The following is a 15,533-nucleotide window of genomic DNA, read 5'->3' as shown; positions in this document are numbered from 1 at the left end:
GAGACTCAAGTTTTCTTTGAACTGTTCAGCAACTATATCTTAGGAGTTGAGGGGGGGGGGGGGGATCGGTAAAACGACCCAATTACTAGTTTAGTCCGATTGTCAAATATAACCTCTACCCATACATTTCGCAGGAACTATCTACTTCAATTTCACTACAAGGCAAACTACTACTGACAGCAATAAATACTCTACCACCAATTGTATTTAATCTATCCTTTCTGAACACTGTTAGATCGTCAGAAAAAATTTCTCCTGAGCTTATTTCCGGCTTTAGCCAACTTTCTGTGGTATAACTATTTGAACTTCCAAGCTTTCTATTAGGGCTTGGAATCTGGTTCTTTCCCAACATAGCTACGACAATTTACAACTACAAACCCAATCGTTTCTATAACTAACTTACTCTATTTTACCTGCCCCGTTTTAGACGGACGCTCTTTCTGTGGTTCCCTGAGACCCTCTAACGTAAAAAGAATTACGTTGAAGGTGCTTCGATGAACCCTCTGCCAGACACTTAAATGTGATTTGGAGAGTATCCCTGTAGATGTAGATGAAAGCCGTACTCTGAAACGGTCCCAGAGTCCTGTCCGTATTCACATAAGAGCATACGAATCAAATGTATTGTTTGAATGTCTGCCTGTTCGTGATGGTTTTCCTTTCTTTTCCAGAAGAGAAGAAAAAGCCGAGGCCTAATGTGCTCGAACTGAAGGAACGAATACAGGTAAGGCACTGCTTATTTTCATTTTCCTCGTACACTACCACTTTCACCGTCTTTTAGTTGCAGTGTTAATCGTGTGTGACAAATAATGTAAACAGTTGATTCTCACATTTAGATAAATCCGGTGTGTTTTGAGTAACATAGACATAGCTGTCAGAAATTCTCTGGTGACAATTTACGAATAACTATCGTTAGTGATGGTGTGCCGTACACTATTTAAGATAAATGACAGAAGTGAACATCTTACAAACTTAGCAAGAAGGACTTTGTTTAGAAAGTAGTTGCTGACTGTTAAGGTGGATGCTACGTAACAGTGTCATGTGTACTTCCGCCTGCTTAACACTCGCTTGAGTAAATTGATATCTGACAGACAATAAGTTCTTTACCTAATGTAAAGATGGAAGTTATTAATAAGGAACATTGTTACCTGTAATGCTAAAATTGGAGATATCCTGTAACTGAATGTGGATACTTAAGTAATTCATGAGAAACGTGGGTAATAATTTATGCTTCGTAAGTGAATTTGAATTAGCTTAATTTGTCTGTAGGTGCTTTTAAAGGATTTTTTTTCTGAAAAGTGGAACTCCGCCCTGAGCCCTAAACCAGGATACTAAACCTAACCAGAAATTGTTTCTGAACTGTAATGCATTTCACCTACAGCCGAATTTTGTTGTTATTAACAAATGCCGCAGGAGAGTAAGTTCAGAGCGAAATATTAAAAAAAATCGTGGGTCATTACGGAGACAAACGGAGAACGATAGACGTTACTTCATGCAGTACTCACATCATAAACATTTTCAAGATAAATGTTCATTGATTTAGGCTGCATTGCAGCAACAGGTAATATCATCGGCGCATTTACGAGTAAGTGTGTAGTATTTCTTCCAGTGTTACAACAAAATGTCTCTGTCTCCGATCGCGTCCCGACTTGATTATGGTTGTCAAGTTTACGGCTAAGCAGCACGATCAGCTCTGAAACTGTTAGAACCAATCCATCATTGTGGAGTAAGACTAGCTACTACACCTTCCCGACCAGTCCTGAAGACAGTCTCCTCCACCATCCGACAATTTTCTAATTGTCCAAGTTACCACATTACTTCTGCAGGGGGAATCGACCCATGATACTTGCCCTCGGATGGGATTACCGGTTGGAACTGCCTGGAGACCCATCTTGTGCCCCGCACAGGTCCTATCGCCGGCTTAGAGCGAAGATGTGGCCTGGATAGTGCAATCATGATGTTAACGACGATGTGGACTGAAGTCTGATAAGTTACCTTTAACGGTGTGTGAGGGAGAAAGTTTCGCAGGATGCAGGGTGATTCTGGAATAGATAGGAGAAATTATTAGCTTCGTGCGAAGTGAATAAGATTGCAAGAACTTCAGGATTCAATTTAGGAGCAATGTACGTATTTCCCGATAGTTCAACCTTACTCGAAAAGGTGCCTAAAAGTGGCTTGATATCTTTGCACATCAACGATTACACCCTATAATTCTACATGTTAGCCCTTTCCAGCAACTTCCGATTCTGGTACTCTACCTTTTACTTCAGATACAAGTGCAAACTCATTACGATAGTACATCATCATCATCATCATCATCATCATTTAAGACTGATTATGCCTTTCAGCGTTCAGTCTGGAGCATAGCCCCCCTTATACAGTTCCTCCATGATCCCCTATTCAGTGCTAACATTGGTGCCTCTTCTGATGTTAAACCTATTACTTCAAAATCATTCTTAACCGAATCCAGGTACCTTCTCCTCGGTCTGGCCCTACTCCTCCTACCCTCTACTGCTGAATCCATGAGTCTCTTGGGTAACCTTGCTTCTCCCTTGCGTGTAACATGACCCCACCATCTAAGCCTGTTCGCCCTGACTGCTACATCTATAGAGTTCATTCCCAGTTTTTCTTTGATTTCCTCATTGTGGGCACCCTCCTGCCATTGTTCCCATCTACTAGTACCTGCAATCATCCTAGCTACTTTCATATCCGTAACCTCAATCTTGTTGATAAGGTAGCCTGAATCCACCCAGCTTTCGCTCCCATACAACAAAGTTGGTCGAAAGATTGAACGGCGCACAGATAACTTAGTTTTGGTACTGACTTCCTTCTTGCAGAAGAGATTAGATCGTAGCTGAGCGCTCACTGCATTAGCTTTGCTACACCTCGCTTCCAGTTCTTTCACTATGTTGCCATCCTGTGAGAATATGCATCCTAAGTGCTTGAAACCGTCCACCTATTCTAACTTTGTTCCTCCTATTTGGCACGCAATCCGTTTATATTTCTTTCCCACTGACATTACTTTCGTTTTGGAGATGCTAATCTTCATACCTTAGTCCTTAGTACAAAGTACAAAGTAAAATATTTTAACGACGATTGGAGACAAGCGCGAGAGAGTACTTGTTTCTTGCTACATTCTGACACCCAGAAAACACAGAATTACTTGTTGCGGCTATAAGCAATCACTCACGATGGGAGACAAGTGCGAGACAGTGCAGTAAACGTGAAAGCCTGCGTGGCTCCCTACCCAGCAACTCCTATTCTTCACCCTACTAGCAGCGGCTGGGGGAAGTGACGTCAAACTGACGTGTCAGTCGATGCGACATACGCCATATTGCCTAACAAGTCGGCAGTGGCAGAGCACTGTATTGATAATGGTCACAGTATGTTGTATGACAACGTCGAAATTTTGGCAACTACATCATCCTTTTGGGACTCGATAGTGAAGGAGGCAATTGAAATTCCCTTGACGACGAATTTAATTAATAGAGATAGTGGTTTCAATCTTGATAAATCATGGAATCCGGCACTTGCTGTAATAAACTCGCAAAGGCGTCGTCACAGTGCAGCTCACAATGATATACCGATATGCTAACGCAGATCAACTGCGGAGTCATAGATACAACTCGCGCATTATGCACGTCTCTGCCGCCGACCAACGTCTCTGGCGCATTTGCATCTGTGGCCGCACGCGCAGTCGCGCGGTACACGAGTATAAAGGGACGAAGCGAGCTCTGGAGCGGGTCATGCATGCATCACACGGTACGGGACTACCGCCACACCTGCACCTGCCCATGTTAGGCAATAAATTCTGCCTGACTCATGTAGTACTATCACCGTAAGAGGGTGGTACGGGACTACAAGTCCCACCGCCACACCTCCAAAGTGAATTGCAGTGACAAAGTCACTGCACAGTGGAAATTTACTGGCCCACCAACACAGTTAGACCGCAACAGACCGGTGATGCTGTATTGTAACCTATCACCTCGGACTACAAGTCTGGAGCGGGTGTTCCGTGTTGTGTCTTTTGGGAAGTGTAGCGAACAGGCATCATACTGTCGCTGGGTGTGATTTATTTCTTGCGAACAGAAACCAGACTGTCGCCCTGTTTTTTTAATTGTGTGTCTACTATGTTACTTGTCTGATTCCTGTGTATTTTATCAACATTGCCAACCCCTTTTGCTTTCTGTTTTAACTTTCCGCATTTTTACGCCATTTTACACTTTAAGTCACCATTTTATCGCCTGTTTTTCCTTGTTTCTTTCTTCTTCCTTTTTTTTAAAAAAAGTCTGTAGGCTGTAGAGCAGCGTACTAAGTTGCTGCCAGCCCGCCCCCTGCGGGGGAGGGGGGGGAGGGGGGTGAGGAATTGAAAATCAATAAAGAAAAAAAAAAACTGGAGCGGCAGTCTTGCGGCTCATTCTGAAGATGGCTGAACGTTATACAGCCGAAATATTAGAAGGAGATTTCTTGCGGCTGCACACTCGTAACTTAATGGAACTGGTTTCATCTCGTTTTGCTTTTTTGTATTATCACTTGCGGTATGCCGTTTCAAGGGAACGGCGCATAGAAGATTTATCACAAACATGGCACCCTCTGTACGAAATATAATAATAAAATGTCAATTAATGACCCTTTGGGGGTAAAAGGCTTCAGGAAATCGTGAGATCAATAATGAGTCGGTTATTGCACGAATTCACCTTGGCCGATTGGTTAGAACCCGAAGGAAGTATGTTTGCATCCAGCTGTATGCTACTATTTTTTAATTTTTCCTCTTCACCTTTTGTAACGGATTCTTGGACAAACAATTACATTTCAATTCGTCCAGTGTGAAGCTAACATGCTGTATTTGGTTGTTTCCGTACTTACACCAGCGTGTTACGAAAATACGTAGTTTTAGTGATACACTGCATTAAAGATCTCTCCAAACTGCGTCATTTTTTTTGAGGTTTGTTCTGCTAACGTGTCCAGAAATGTATGTAAATCTGAAACGTATGGAGTTAGTGCACTCAGCACTAAATTGCGGTTCCAGCTTAGCACTAAACATATGTAGGTTGACACTTTTTCGTGGCTTGTCATTGCAACTGAGGAGGAAATTTAAAACCAGAACATGAATTAGTGACGACCAATACATCCTGAAGAAAGACTAGCACTAACACTATAATTATTAGCAACCGGAGACTTGCGTTAGTGATTCTTGGATTTCATTAGTTACTATATATACAAGGTAATCCCTGATGTCTGCAGTAACATATGTGAAGCACTTCAAGGATTTCATTAAAATACATGTAAGGAAGATGTCAATAAAATATGATTAACTTTCAGGGTTTCCCTTCAAAATGACACGTATGATACCTGTACAATGTTTGGTTCTTACTGCGCAAGAACCAAACATTGTACAGATGTCATACATATGTCATTTTGAAGAGAAATCCTGAAAGTTTTTTTTTCTTCATGTTTACCGCCACAGCGTAGTTTGGTAATTTGTCGATAGTCAGCGCTAGTCGCAAATATGGCGAGTTCAGGTGCAGAGCGAGCTTTCTGTGTGATAAAATTCGGCAAAAACAAGTGTGCTACAGCTGTTCAACGGATGTTTAGAACCAATTACAGTAAGTAGGCACCAACAAAGAAGGTCATTTACCACTGGCACAACAAATTCGTTACGACGGGTTGCTTGTGCCCGGAAAAGAGAAGCGGACGTCCCAGTGTGAGTAAAGTGAATGTGGAGTGCGTACGAGAGACATTCAATAAAAAGTCCGAAGAAATCGGTGCCTCGTGCATTCCGTGAACTCGAAATGGCTCCAATGACAGTGTGGAAAGTCCTGTGACAGAAGCTGTGTATGAAACGACAAATTGGAGCTAGTGCAGAAGCTCAATGACGACGACAAAGACAAGCGTTTTGAGTTTTGCTCGCAGTTGCAACAACTGAATGAGGACGTAGATGGCATTGTTGATCGCTTAATTTTTAACGCCGAAGCCACTTTTTACACTAATGGGAAAGTGAACAGGCATAATTTTCGAATCTGGGGTACAATGCATCCATACAAATGCATTGAATTTGAGTGTTATTCCACAAAGGTAAATGCTTTTTGTGCCTTGTCACGTCGAAAACTGTACGGGCCATTCTCGTTTGCCGAGAGCACTGTCACTGGATATTCCTACTTGGACATGTTGCAGCAATGGCTGCTGCCTCAAATGCAATCAGACTCTCCGTTCATCTTTCAGCAGGATGGGGCTCCACCCCATTTTCATCTGAAGAACGTACGTGAACACGGAGCTGCCTCATCGATGGATCAGCCGTGCTACAGAAGGGGACAGCTGTTTCATGAAATGGCCTCCCCGATCACCAGATCTCACTCCATATGACTCTTTTCTGTGGGTATACGTTAAAGATCTGGTGTATGTACTGCCCCTACCACGTGATATAACAGAGTTCCGGGAGAGAATACGGGAAGCGATTGCCACAGTCGACGATGCCGTGCTGGGATGGGTATGGCAAGAATTCGATTACCGTATTGACGTCTGTCGGGTCACTCATAGTTCGCATATCAAATTTTTGTAAAAAAAAAAAATTTAAGAATTTCTCTTAAAAATGCAATATGTATGACATCTGTACAATGTTTAGTTCTTCTGCAATAAATAATTGAAAGTGTTCACGTAGTTTATGTACACCCTGTATATACACAACCTGTCACACATATCACTTGATAAAATCTGCTATATATGTTGTGGCGTTGCAAGACAGCCACGCCACTCGGAAGTAGCCGAAATGCACGCGTTAACTCACGCCGGCTTGCGTGAGGTCTGAAACAGGATACGTTATGAATGCTATAAAGAAAAGTACGTAGCTTCTTTAATACTTAACTTTAATTCATCCTTGTGGTACATCGCTCTTGATAATACAAGTGAGAGTCTTTAAATACAAGCACTGTAAGGCTAATGGCGCCTTGCTAGGTCGTAGCCATGGACTTAGCTGAAGGCTATTCTAACTATCTCTCGGCAAATGAGAGAAAGGCTTCGTCAGTGTAGTCGCTAGCAAAGTCGTCGTACAACTGGGCGAGTGCTAGTGCGTCTCTCTAGACCTGCCGTGTGGTGGCGCTCGGTCTGCAATTACTGACAGTGGCGACACGCGGGTCCGACATGTACTAATGGACCGCGGCCGATTTAAAGCTACCACCTAGCAAGTGTGGTGTCTGGCGGTGACACCACAATATACTTTGTTAGAGGGCAGATAGCGTGATCCTAGATAACCCACTTTTATTTATCATAAAAAATCTCTAACATTAGCCATTAAATTACAGATTGCACGAACATAAGCAACGAGAATGACCGGGACTTTCGTATAATTTTAATTTTAATCATCAGCCTAATAGGTTTACAATCGCACTTGTTTACTTTCTCGGAAATTTATCTTGCATTTCGTTTTTAATGTAAGCTTGTGCTTTTATACTCCATTTCAAGGGTGGAGCTCCTCATTAGGACCAAGCTGCTGTGATTGAAATAGTTAATCTGCAATTTGAGGGGTGCCTCTCACCCACGAGACAAAGTGGTGTCAGCATCACCCTCAGATTACTCGAAATGTACTGCTGGACACGCACACGTCATTTTTACGTAACTTCCGAGTCTACCCTCCAGAACTGCGCGGGCTTTAAGCTCATATAGACAATGTTTGTTCCTCTTTATATTAAAAACACACAGAATATACTAACTATTAACCACTGTTAGTGCTAGGACAAACTCTACAGAGCCTATTCCGCTTTAACATTCAGAAAACTCGAGAGAAGAGCTGTCGCTGGACACTTACCGAAAATGCAGTTGTCCTTCAGATTTGCGTAGATCCAGCAGCATAGAACTGCTCCCAGCTGCTTCCTGGTAATCACTGTCTTAAGCACTTGCATTGGCCGTTTATATACAGGGTTATTACAAATGATTGAAGCGATTTCACAGCTCTACAATAACTTTATTATTTGAGATATTTTCACAATGCTTTGCACACACATACAAAAACTCAAAAAGTTTTTTAGGCATTCACAAATATTCGATATGTGCCCCTTTAGTGATTCGGCAGACATCAAGCCGATAATCAAGTTCCTCCCACACTCGGCGCGGCATGTCCCCATCAATGAGTTCGAAAGCATCGTTGATGCGAGCTCGTAGTTCTGGCACGTTTCTTGGTAGAGGAGGTATAAACACTGAATCTTTCACATAACCCCACAGAAAGAAATCGCATGGGGTTAAGTCGGGAGAACGTGGAGGCCATGACATGAATTGCTGATCATGATCTCCACCACGACCGATCCATCGGTTTTCCAATCTCCTGTTTAAGAAATGCCGAACATCACGATCGAAGTGCGGTGGAGCACCATCCTATTGAAAGATGAAGTCGGCGCTGTCGGTCTCCAGTTGTGGCATGGGCCAATTTTCCGCGGGCTACGCGTGAAACTTGCCCGCACGCGTTCAACCGTTTCTTCGCTCACTGCAGGCCGACCCGTTGATTTCCCCTTACAGAGGCATCCAAAAGCGTTAAACTGCGCATACCATCGCCGAATGGAGTTAGCAGTTGGTCGATCTTTGTTGAACTTCGTCCTGAAGCGTCGTTGCACTGTTATGACTGACTGATGTGAGTGCATTTCAAGCACGACATACGCTTTCTCGGCTCCTGTCGCCATTTTGTCTCACTGCGCTCTCGAGCGCTCTGACGGCAGAAACCTGAAGTGCGGCTTCAGTCGAACAAAACTTTATGAGTTTTTCTACGTATCTGTAGTGTGTCGTGGCCATATGTCAATGAATGGAGCTACAGTGAATTTATGAAATCGCTTCAATCATTTGTAATAGCCCTGTATAGGTTTTCCAGGGACTTCCTTGCTAGTTTTTCCCGTAGTGCTGCTTTTCAAACGGAGGTTTTCGTCAAGATGCTTCAAGAACCTTTCTGAAGGTTGTCGAACCAGCGTCTGCTGGTCCCGTTAGATACAGAGGGTGTTGTCCTCGCCTAGGCATTACAGCACCGCCGCTACCTCAGCAGGTTTTCAACAAATCTGACTTCACACGGAATGCTGACCCACATTGTGATGTCCGCCCCGCGACACCAAACCTTGTGTGTTGTCTACACTGAAGTGATAGTCAAGCGACAGCGATATGCACGAATACAGGCACCAGCGGCATTCATGTACACAATGGCAGTACATTGCCAGAGCTGTCATTTGTACTCAGGTGAGCCATGTGAAAAGGTTTCTGACATTATGGCCGCACGACGGGAATTAAGACTTTGAATGCGGAATGGTAGTTGGAGCTAGATGCATGGGACATTCCATTTCGGAAATTGTTACGGAATTCAATATTCCGAGAGTCACAATGTCAAGAGTGTGTCGAGAATGTCAAACTTGAGACCTTACCTCTCACAACGGACAACGCACTTCACTTAACTGCAGAGAGCAGCGGTGGTTGCGTAGAGTTGTCAGTGCTAACAGACAAGCAACAATGCGTAAAGTAACAGCAGAAATCAATGTGGGACGTATCCGTTAGGACAGTGCTGCGAATTTTGCGTTAATGGGCTATGGCACCAGGCGACTGACGCGAGTGCCTTTGCTAAGGTCACGAAGTTGCCTTCTACGCCTCTCCTGGGCATGTGACCGTATCGCTTGGAACAAAGGCGACTGAAAATCCGTGCCCCGGTCAGACAAGTCCAGATTTCAGTTGGAAAGAGCTGATGGTAGGGTTAGTGTTGAGCATTGTTCAAGCTGGTGGTGGCCCCACAATGGCGTGGACTGTGTTTACAAGTAATAAACTGGGTCTTCTCATCCAACTGAACCGATCTTTGACTGAAAATGGTTACGTTCGGCTACTCTGAAACCGTTTGCAGCCATTCATGTACTTTGTTTTCAAACGGTGATGGAATTTTTGTGCATGACAGTGTGCCATGTCAGCGGGCCACAGTTGTTAGCGAATGGTTTGAAGAACGTTCTGGACAACTCGAGCGAATGATTTGGCCTTCCAGGTCGAACATCGAGCATTTATGGGAGATAATCGAGAGGTCAGTTCGCTCACAAAATCCTGCACCGGCAACACTTTCGCAATTATGGACGGCTGTAGTGATAGCATAGTTCAGCATGGGACTCCCAACGACTTTGAGTGCATGCCACGTAAGGTTGCTGCACTACACCAGCAAAAAGTTGGTCCGACACGATATTACGAGGTATCCCACGACTTTTGTCACCTCAGTGTAATGTATTAATCTTTATATAGTTTCTCATCTCCTGGCAGTTATGCCGCTTTCTACACCCTAAGGTTTCAGACACACCCATGAGTTTTCGGCGACTGTTCCTATCGGTTCTTCAGGAGTCTGTGCGCTGACATCATATTAATTCATGGCACTAAAATCATGGATACGACCGGATATGTAACTCTGCAAGATTTTGGTGGCCGATGTCCTTCGAGGTAAAATCGTCTAGTTTAAGCCGCAACTGTTTCAGCTTCTAAACGATCGGCGTTTCAACCCCTTAACTTGTATCGTCTTCAGGATCTACTGCAGAGTGTCAAGGACCAGTGCGCGTCTCACTCATAAAAAGGAGGTTTTCCCCCTATGCCGAATAAGTGGGGTTATCGGGTAATATTCCTCGCGGCTGCTATAGGTGCGCCACCGTGATTTGATATAAACCTAAGCAGGCAGAGCAGGAGACGGGAGAAGTTTGTCAAAATAATAGGTAGGTGCATAAGTTTGTGACGATTTTGTTTTGAATGTTGGTATACCGGTTTCATTAGGTTTATTTATTGACTGTCTTTTTTTATTTGTAGTTCACTGTTGTTGTTTGAGTTTACATAATGTCATATTGTCATTTTGTCATTTGGAGTTGGTGAGTGGATCTGTGGACGCTAGAAAACGGAGTGCCAAGTGGAGAAATCGGAACGTTTCCGACTTCCTTTTCTATTTGAGTTCAATAGAAGGGTTGCAGCAGCAGAAGCAGCCAGAAAGATTTGCGCCCTGTATAGGGATAATGCCACTGGATAGAGAACGACAAAAAAAAATTCTCGTTTTAAGGAGGATAGTTATGACATTACTGACTCTCCGCGTATAGGAAGAAATTCGGGGTTTGATGGAGACCGTTTAAATACATTACTCCACCGTGATCCACGACAGTGTACCCGAGAACTTCGTTTAGTCCACCATCGTGCGACGCTTGCACGCAATGGGGAAGGTTCAAAAATCGGGTGTACGGGTATTGTATGTTCCAAGTCAAAATCAGCGGGTGGAATCTCTCAACTGATGACGAGAAACGGTTTCTTCATGCTAACATAGAACAGCTACTCCCTGTACAAAGACCTGCAGGCATTAACAAAAGATAATGTTACGCATCTGGTGGGACAGCGACGGTGTGGTGTACTACGAATTGCTTTCCGTAGGGGTAGCCATCACTGCTGACATTGTCAATAACTGAAAAGTGCTGCATAGGCAGTGCAAGAACGACGACCAGCAAGACTGCGTGAAGCGATGCTATTCCACGATAACTCCCGCCCGCGTACTGCTAGACTGACAGAAGACTGTACTGGAGTTGGTTTGGGGAGTCATTCCGAACCCACCTTATTCACCTGATCGAGCGCCCTCAGATTTTCACCTTTTCCATTCTCTGTCGAAAAGCCTTTGGGGAACTTTCTTTCCGGATGACAACGCACTCCGAACATGGCTTGACGACTTCAAAACCGCGTGATTTCTACAGTCGCAGAATCGAAGTTACCCTGGCGTTGGCAGATTGTTGTAAATAATGAAGCGGAATATATGGATGCTGACAGTCTCTGTTATGGGTATCTGTCTCGTTTAATAAACTCACGGAAAAACGCTACGAACTTAGGCATCAACGCAATACTGTGTGTCGTGGTCGTTGTTTGTATTCCTCCAGCACAGTAGCTGCCTATTTACTTCCTTGAAGGCGGGGAAGCCACGAAGGTCGCAGTCTATATCAGTATTATCTATTGAAGCTAAGTTTGTTCTTGGAAATCTCAATCACTTCCCTGACTTTCCTACTGTATATATTGGTTTCCTTGGCCAGCACACGTGCGTTGTTGAAATCACTGTGTTTGCTGCAGTTCTTCTGATGTTCCGCTACGGCAGATTTCGTACATTGTTTTAATCGCGTATGACTTTCCTTTACCATCCTTCGCACTCCGCCTATATTCACGCTGTCACCGCCACACGTCACTTCATAGACTTCCGCAGTGTGGAAGTAATCAGGTGCGATCGTTTTGCGTCGGTAATGGTCTTTTAGTTTGTTCTGATTGAAAAAGTGGTTTGTATACCATTTCTCCGTAGAATTCTGACGCTATCAGTAACTCAAGAAACTAATGGTAATCTAACAGAGTGAGAAGGCAGTTCCTCTTCCCAGTCATTAGGATAATCATAGCTATTTCGTTCGAACGCCATGGTTATGGCCTTCATTGTCTTCTTTAAGAAACCCAACTCAGATTTCCAGCTGTTATCGCCATTTGTGCGGAAGCCACGTGAAGACAATGTTGAACACTACTTGCTTTCGGTGTGGGTGGCGGTGCGAGGTGACACCTAAGTACCTTCACATGACGAGCAAGTCATGGACTTTATGCATCGTGTTTGACTGGTAGAAGCACAAACGAAACGGACGACTAGAGGGGAATGAAAGAAGCAAATAATGCTATTAAACACAGATCAGGAAGCTAATGGTTTTCCTGATACAACTTATTACACGAACACCTTACAACATTTTCTGAGGATCCACACTGCAGAAACGCACTTGAGGACACACACATTACAAAAAAAAAAAAAAAAAAAAAATGCTCCCTATGGGCACCGTTCGCGTGAACGCAGGCTCCAGCACGTCTCCTCATTGAGAGTCGTACACGTTCGAAAATCCCAGGCGTTTTCCGAATGCACTGGAAACCATCCACAATGGGTTCCCAGAGTTAGACACTATCGACAGGGTTGGAATGTAGTAACGCTTTTAAATATCCACACACAAAAAATTCGAACTGGTTGAAGTCGGGGACCTGGGAGGCATGATGCTGGCGAACAACCGATAAAGTTGTTGTCGATGAGTGGTGCTACAACTACATGAAAGTCTACCAGTGCATTGTCACGCATGTACCACATACGCATTCTTTCACCATAATGAAATCTCATCCGGAACGTAGTGTGACATTAACATGTTGTAACACTCGCATGATTGCTCTTACGCATACATCGCGTCAGTCGTTGGAGGCGACCTGAAAGTTACATTATTCTTGAAGAATCAGGTGTGCCAAGATCGCTGCTAGTAATTTCTTTTAGTACTTTTATCGGTTTCGACAGATCTATGCTGTCATTATAGGATATTGTAACATTATTACATGTATATGCTTTTTACAACACTAAAAGTCGCATAGCGATGTGTCACATTGTAATAAAATGTGGCGAGGGGCATCAGCATGTCACAACTAAAATACCATGCAATTAAAATATAAAACTTGTCGAGCTGCTGTCCCAGTATACACTAATTACTAAGTAAAACTATTACGGAAACTGAATCTGTAATAACAATAAGCAAGGCTCAAGGTCAGAGGGAGGGGGAGGAAGAGATGGACAGAGGGAGGGGGCAGGAGGAAATGAACAGACGGAAGGGGGAAGGGATTCCGATGTACATCCCATACATATTTAGCAATTGAAAATCATTGCCGGTTTTGCTAGTAATATATATTTTGCATCTTTCTGCAGAGTTTTCTTCTATTTTCCTAAAAAATCCTAACATTTTGCATCATTTACCACGTCGAGTGCTTTTGCAAGGTCGACAAATCCTATGTGCATGTTTTGATTTTTCTTGTCCTGCTTCCATTATCAATCGCAACGTTATAACTCTCTCTCTGACGCCCTTAACTTTTCCGAAAAGTTCCCAGTTTTCTTTTCTACCTTCTGTATAGTGGAAATACTTCACACATCGCTTCAAGGGCTCTGCAGCAACCCAGCTTTCCTCGACTACAACCAACCGTGATTTACACTTGCTTGGGGGAGGGGTGAGTGGGCATCACAGAATCACAGTCAATTTAGTCGACATGCTAGCTGTACAAATTAAAGCGTTGCACGAAAGACCGATACTTCTTACCTGTATACAGGGTTAATCAAAACTATCTAAACACTTTCAATATGATTACTTGCATGGAAACAGCAACTCAAGGGTTTTTGTGCGATGTTCAGTGTGTGCTCAGCGTGTGAAGCGTTAGTCACACGGTGCACATCCAGTCTGTGGTCAAATTCGGCCCACACTCGTCCTAAAGTGCCCGCGCCGATCTCAGCCACAACTACCCTGATATGTACTCGTAAGTCCGCGATGTTGTGAGGAGGTGGTGTGAAACAGTGCTTTAATATAACTCGGTGTCAGATCTGGAGAAAATAAGGGCAAGTGGGGAGGGGGGAGGGAGGGAAGGCTGGAGATTTCCAGTTGATGGACAACCGATCCATCGTCGTAGCAGCTCAGGATCCAGAACTCGCGAACGTCGTTGCGGAAGCGTAGCGGAGCACCAATCTGTTGACACTATCCTCTTGCAATCGTAACATGAATTACAGAATGCCTTCTCCGTCGATCTGGCAGTCATTTAGCTGGCTACCAGAGTATCAGAAGAAAACTTCTTGAGTTATTGTTTCCATACATAGAGTGTGAGTCAAGAAGGGCTTTACAACTTTGGATTTATAAAAATATTTGAGATAAGTTCAGAATCGGTAGATATAGCAAACAACCTTGTCCAAGTCAAATAGTGAGGCGACTAAAAGGAGTCTCACATGTTTTGGCCTTATGTGATGGTCCCCTCTCGGGTTTGACCTCCATCTTTCTAAATTATTCCGAAGAGCGAGCCAATTGGGGAAGGGCGCCTTACGTGGTGCACTGTATCCGTCGTGCAATTAGACCTTTAGCCGGCTTTCACGTCGTTGCCATGGTGTCCCGCTCGTTTTCGATCTTTAGGGCGGGGATACGTCCCTGGGTGCGATTACCACGCTGCCCTCTGCAGTGTTTCTTTTAACTGCGGCGACGACCTTGGACAGTTTTGCACCTAAGATCCAGCACGGTAGCCAGTCCGTTGTGGTGGGGCCGCCATGTACCCTCTTGGTTGTAGCCCCCTGACAACACAGGGATCGCTCTACTGATGCCTGCGCCGTTAACTCCCCACGTATGCCAAGGAGTAGATGCCTATCCTCCTGGGGTATCAGGACTCCCGGCAACGGCCATCCTGCCAGGTGGCCTTTGCTGTGGCTGGGTGGCGCCCGTGGGGAGGGCCCTTGGTCGGAGTAGGTGGCATCAGGGCGGATGACCCGCAATGAAGCGTGGTACATCATCTCTCGCTGGCGGCCAGCCGCCAGCAGTCTCTAAGCGTTCTCGGGCTCAATTTAATGCTCAGAAGTACGATCCGAAAACGTTCCCCTCCCTGGCCACGCCGTGGGAAGAGCGTAAGTCCCAGGATGGAGGTAACAGTTATTCGCCCCGATTCTTAGTTTGCACGAGAGCTGATGGGGAGTCTTTTCTCTCCACAAAGCCTCAGTTCTTCGTCGAGCA

At 44.4% G+C, this 15,533-nt stretch overlaps 1 protein-coding gene across 1 annotated transcript in view; it reads left to right on the top strand.

Moving 5' to 3' along the window:
• LOC126163021 (sterol O-acyltransferase 2-like) overlaps positions 1–15,533 on the top strand; it is a 239,914-nt gene that overhangs the window by 25,423 nt on the left and 198,958 nt on the right. Inside the window, exon 2 of the mRNA XM_049919891.1 lies at positions 669–721. Within this exon, the coding sequence (XP_049775848.1) occupies positions 669–721 (53 nt within the window). The remainder of the gene's footprint in view (positions 1–668; positions 722–15,533) is intronic.

Source organism: Schistocerca cancellata, chromosome 2 (assembly GCF_023864275.1).
Source record: "Schistocerca cancellata isolate TAMUIC-IGC-003103 chromosome 2, iqSchCanc2.1, whole genome shotgun sequence".
Classification (NCBI taxonomy): domain Eukaryota; kingdom Metazoa; phylum Arthropoda; class Insecta; order Orthoptera; family Acrididae; genus Schistocerca; species Schistocerca cancellata.
Note: the sequence above shows the minus strand (reverse complement) of the source record. Positions and strands in the feature narration are given on the sequence as shown.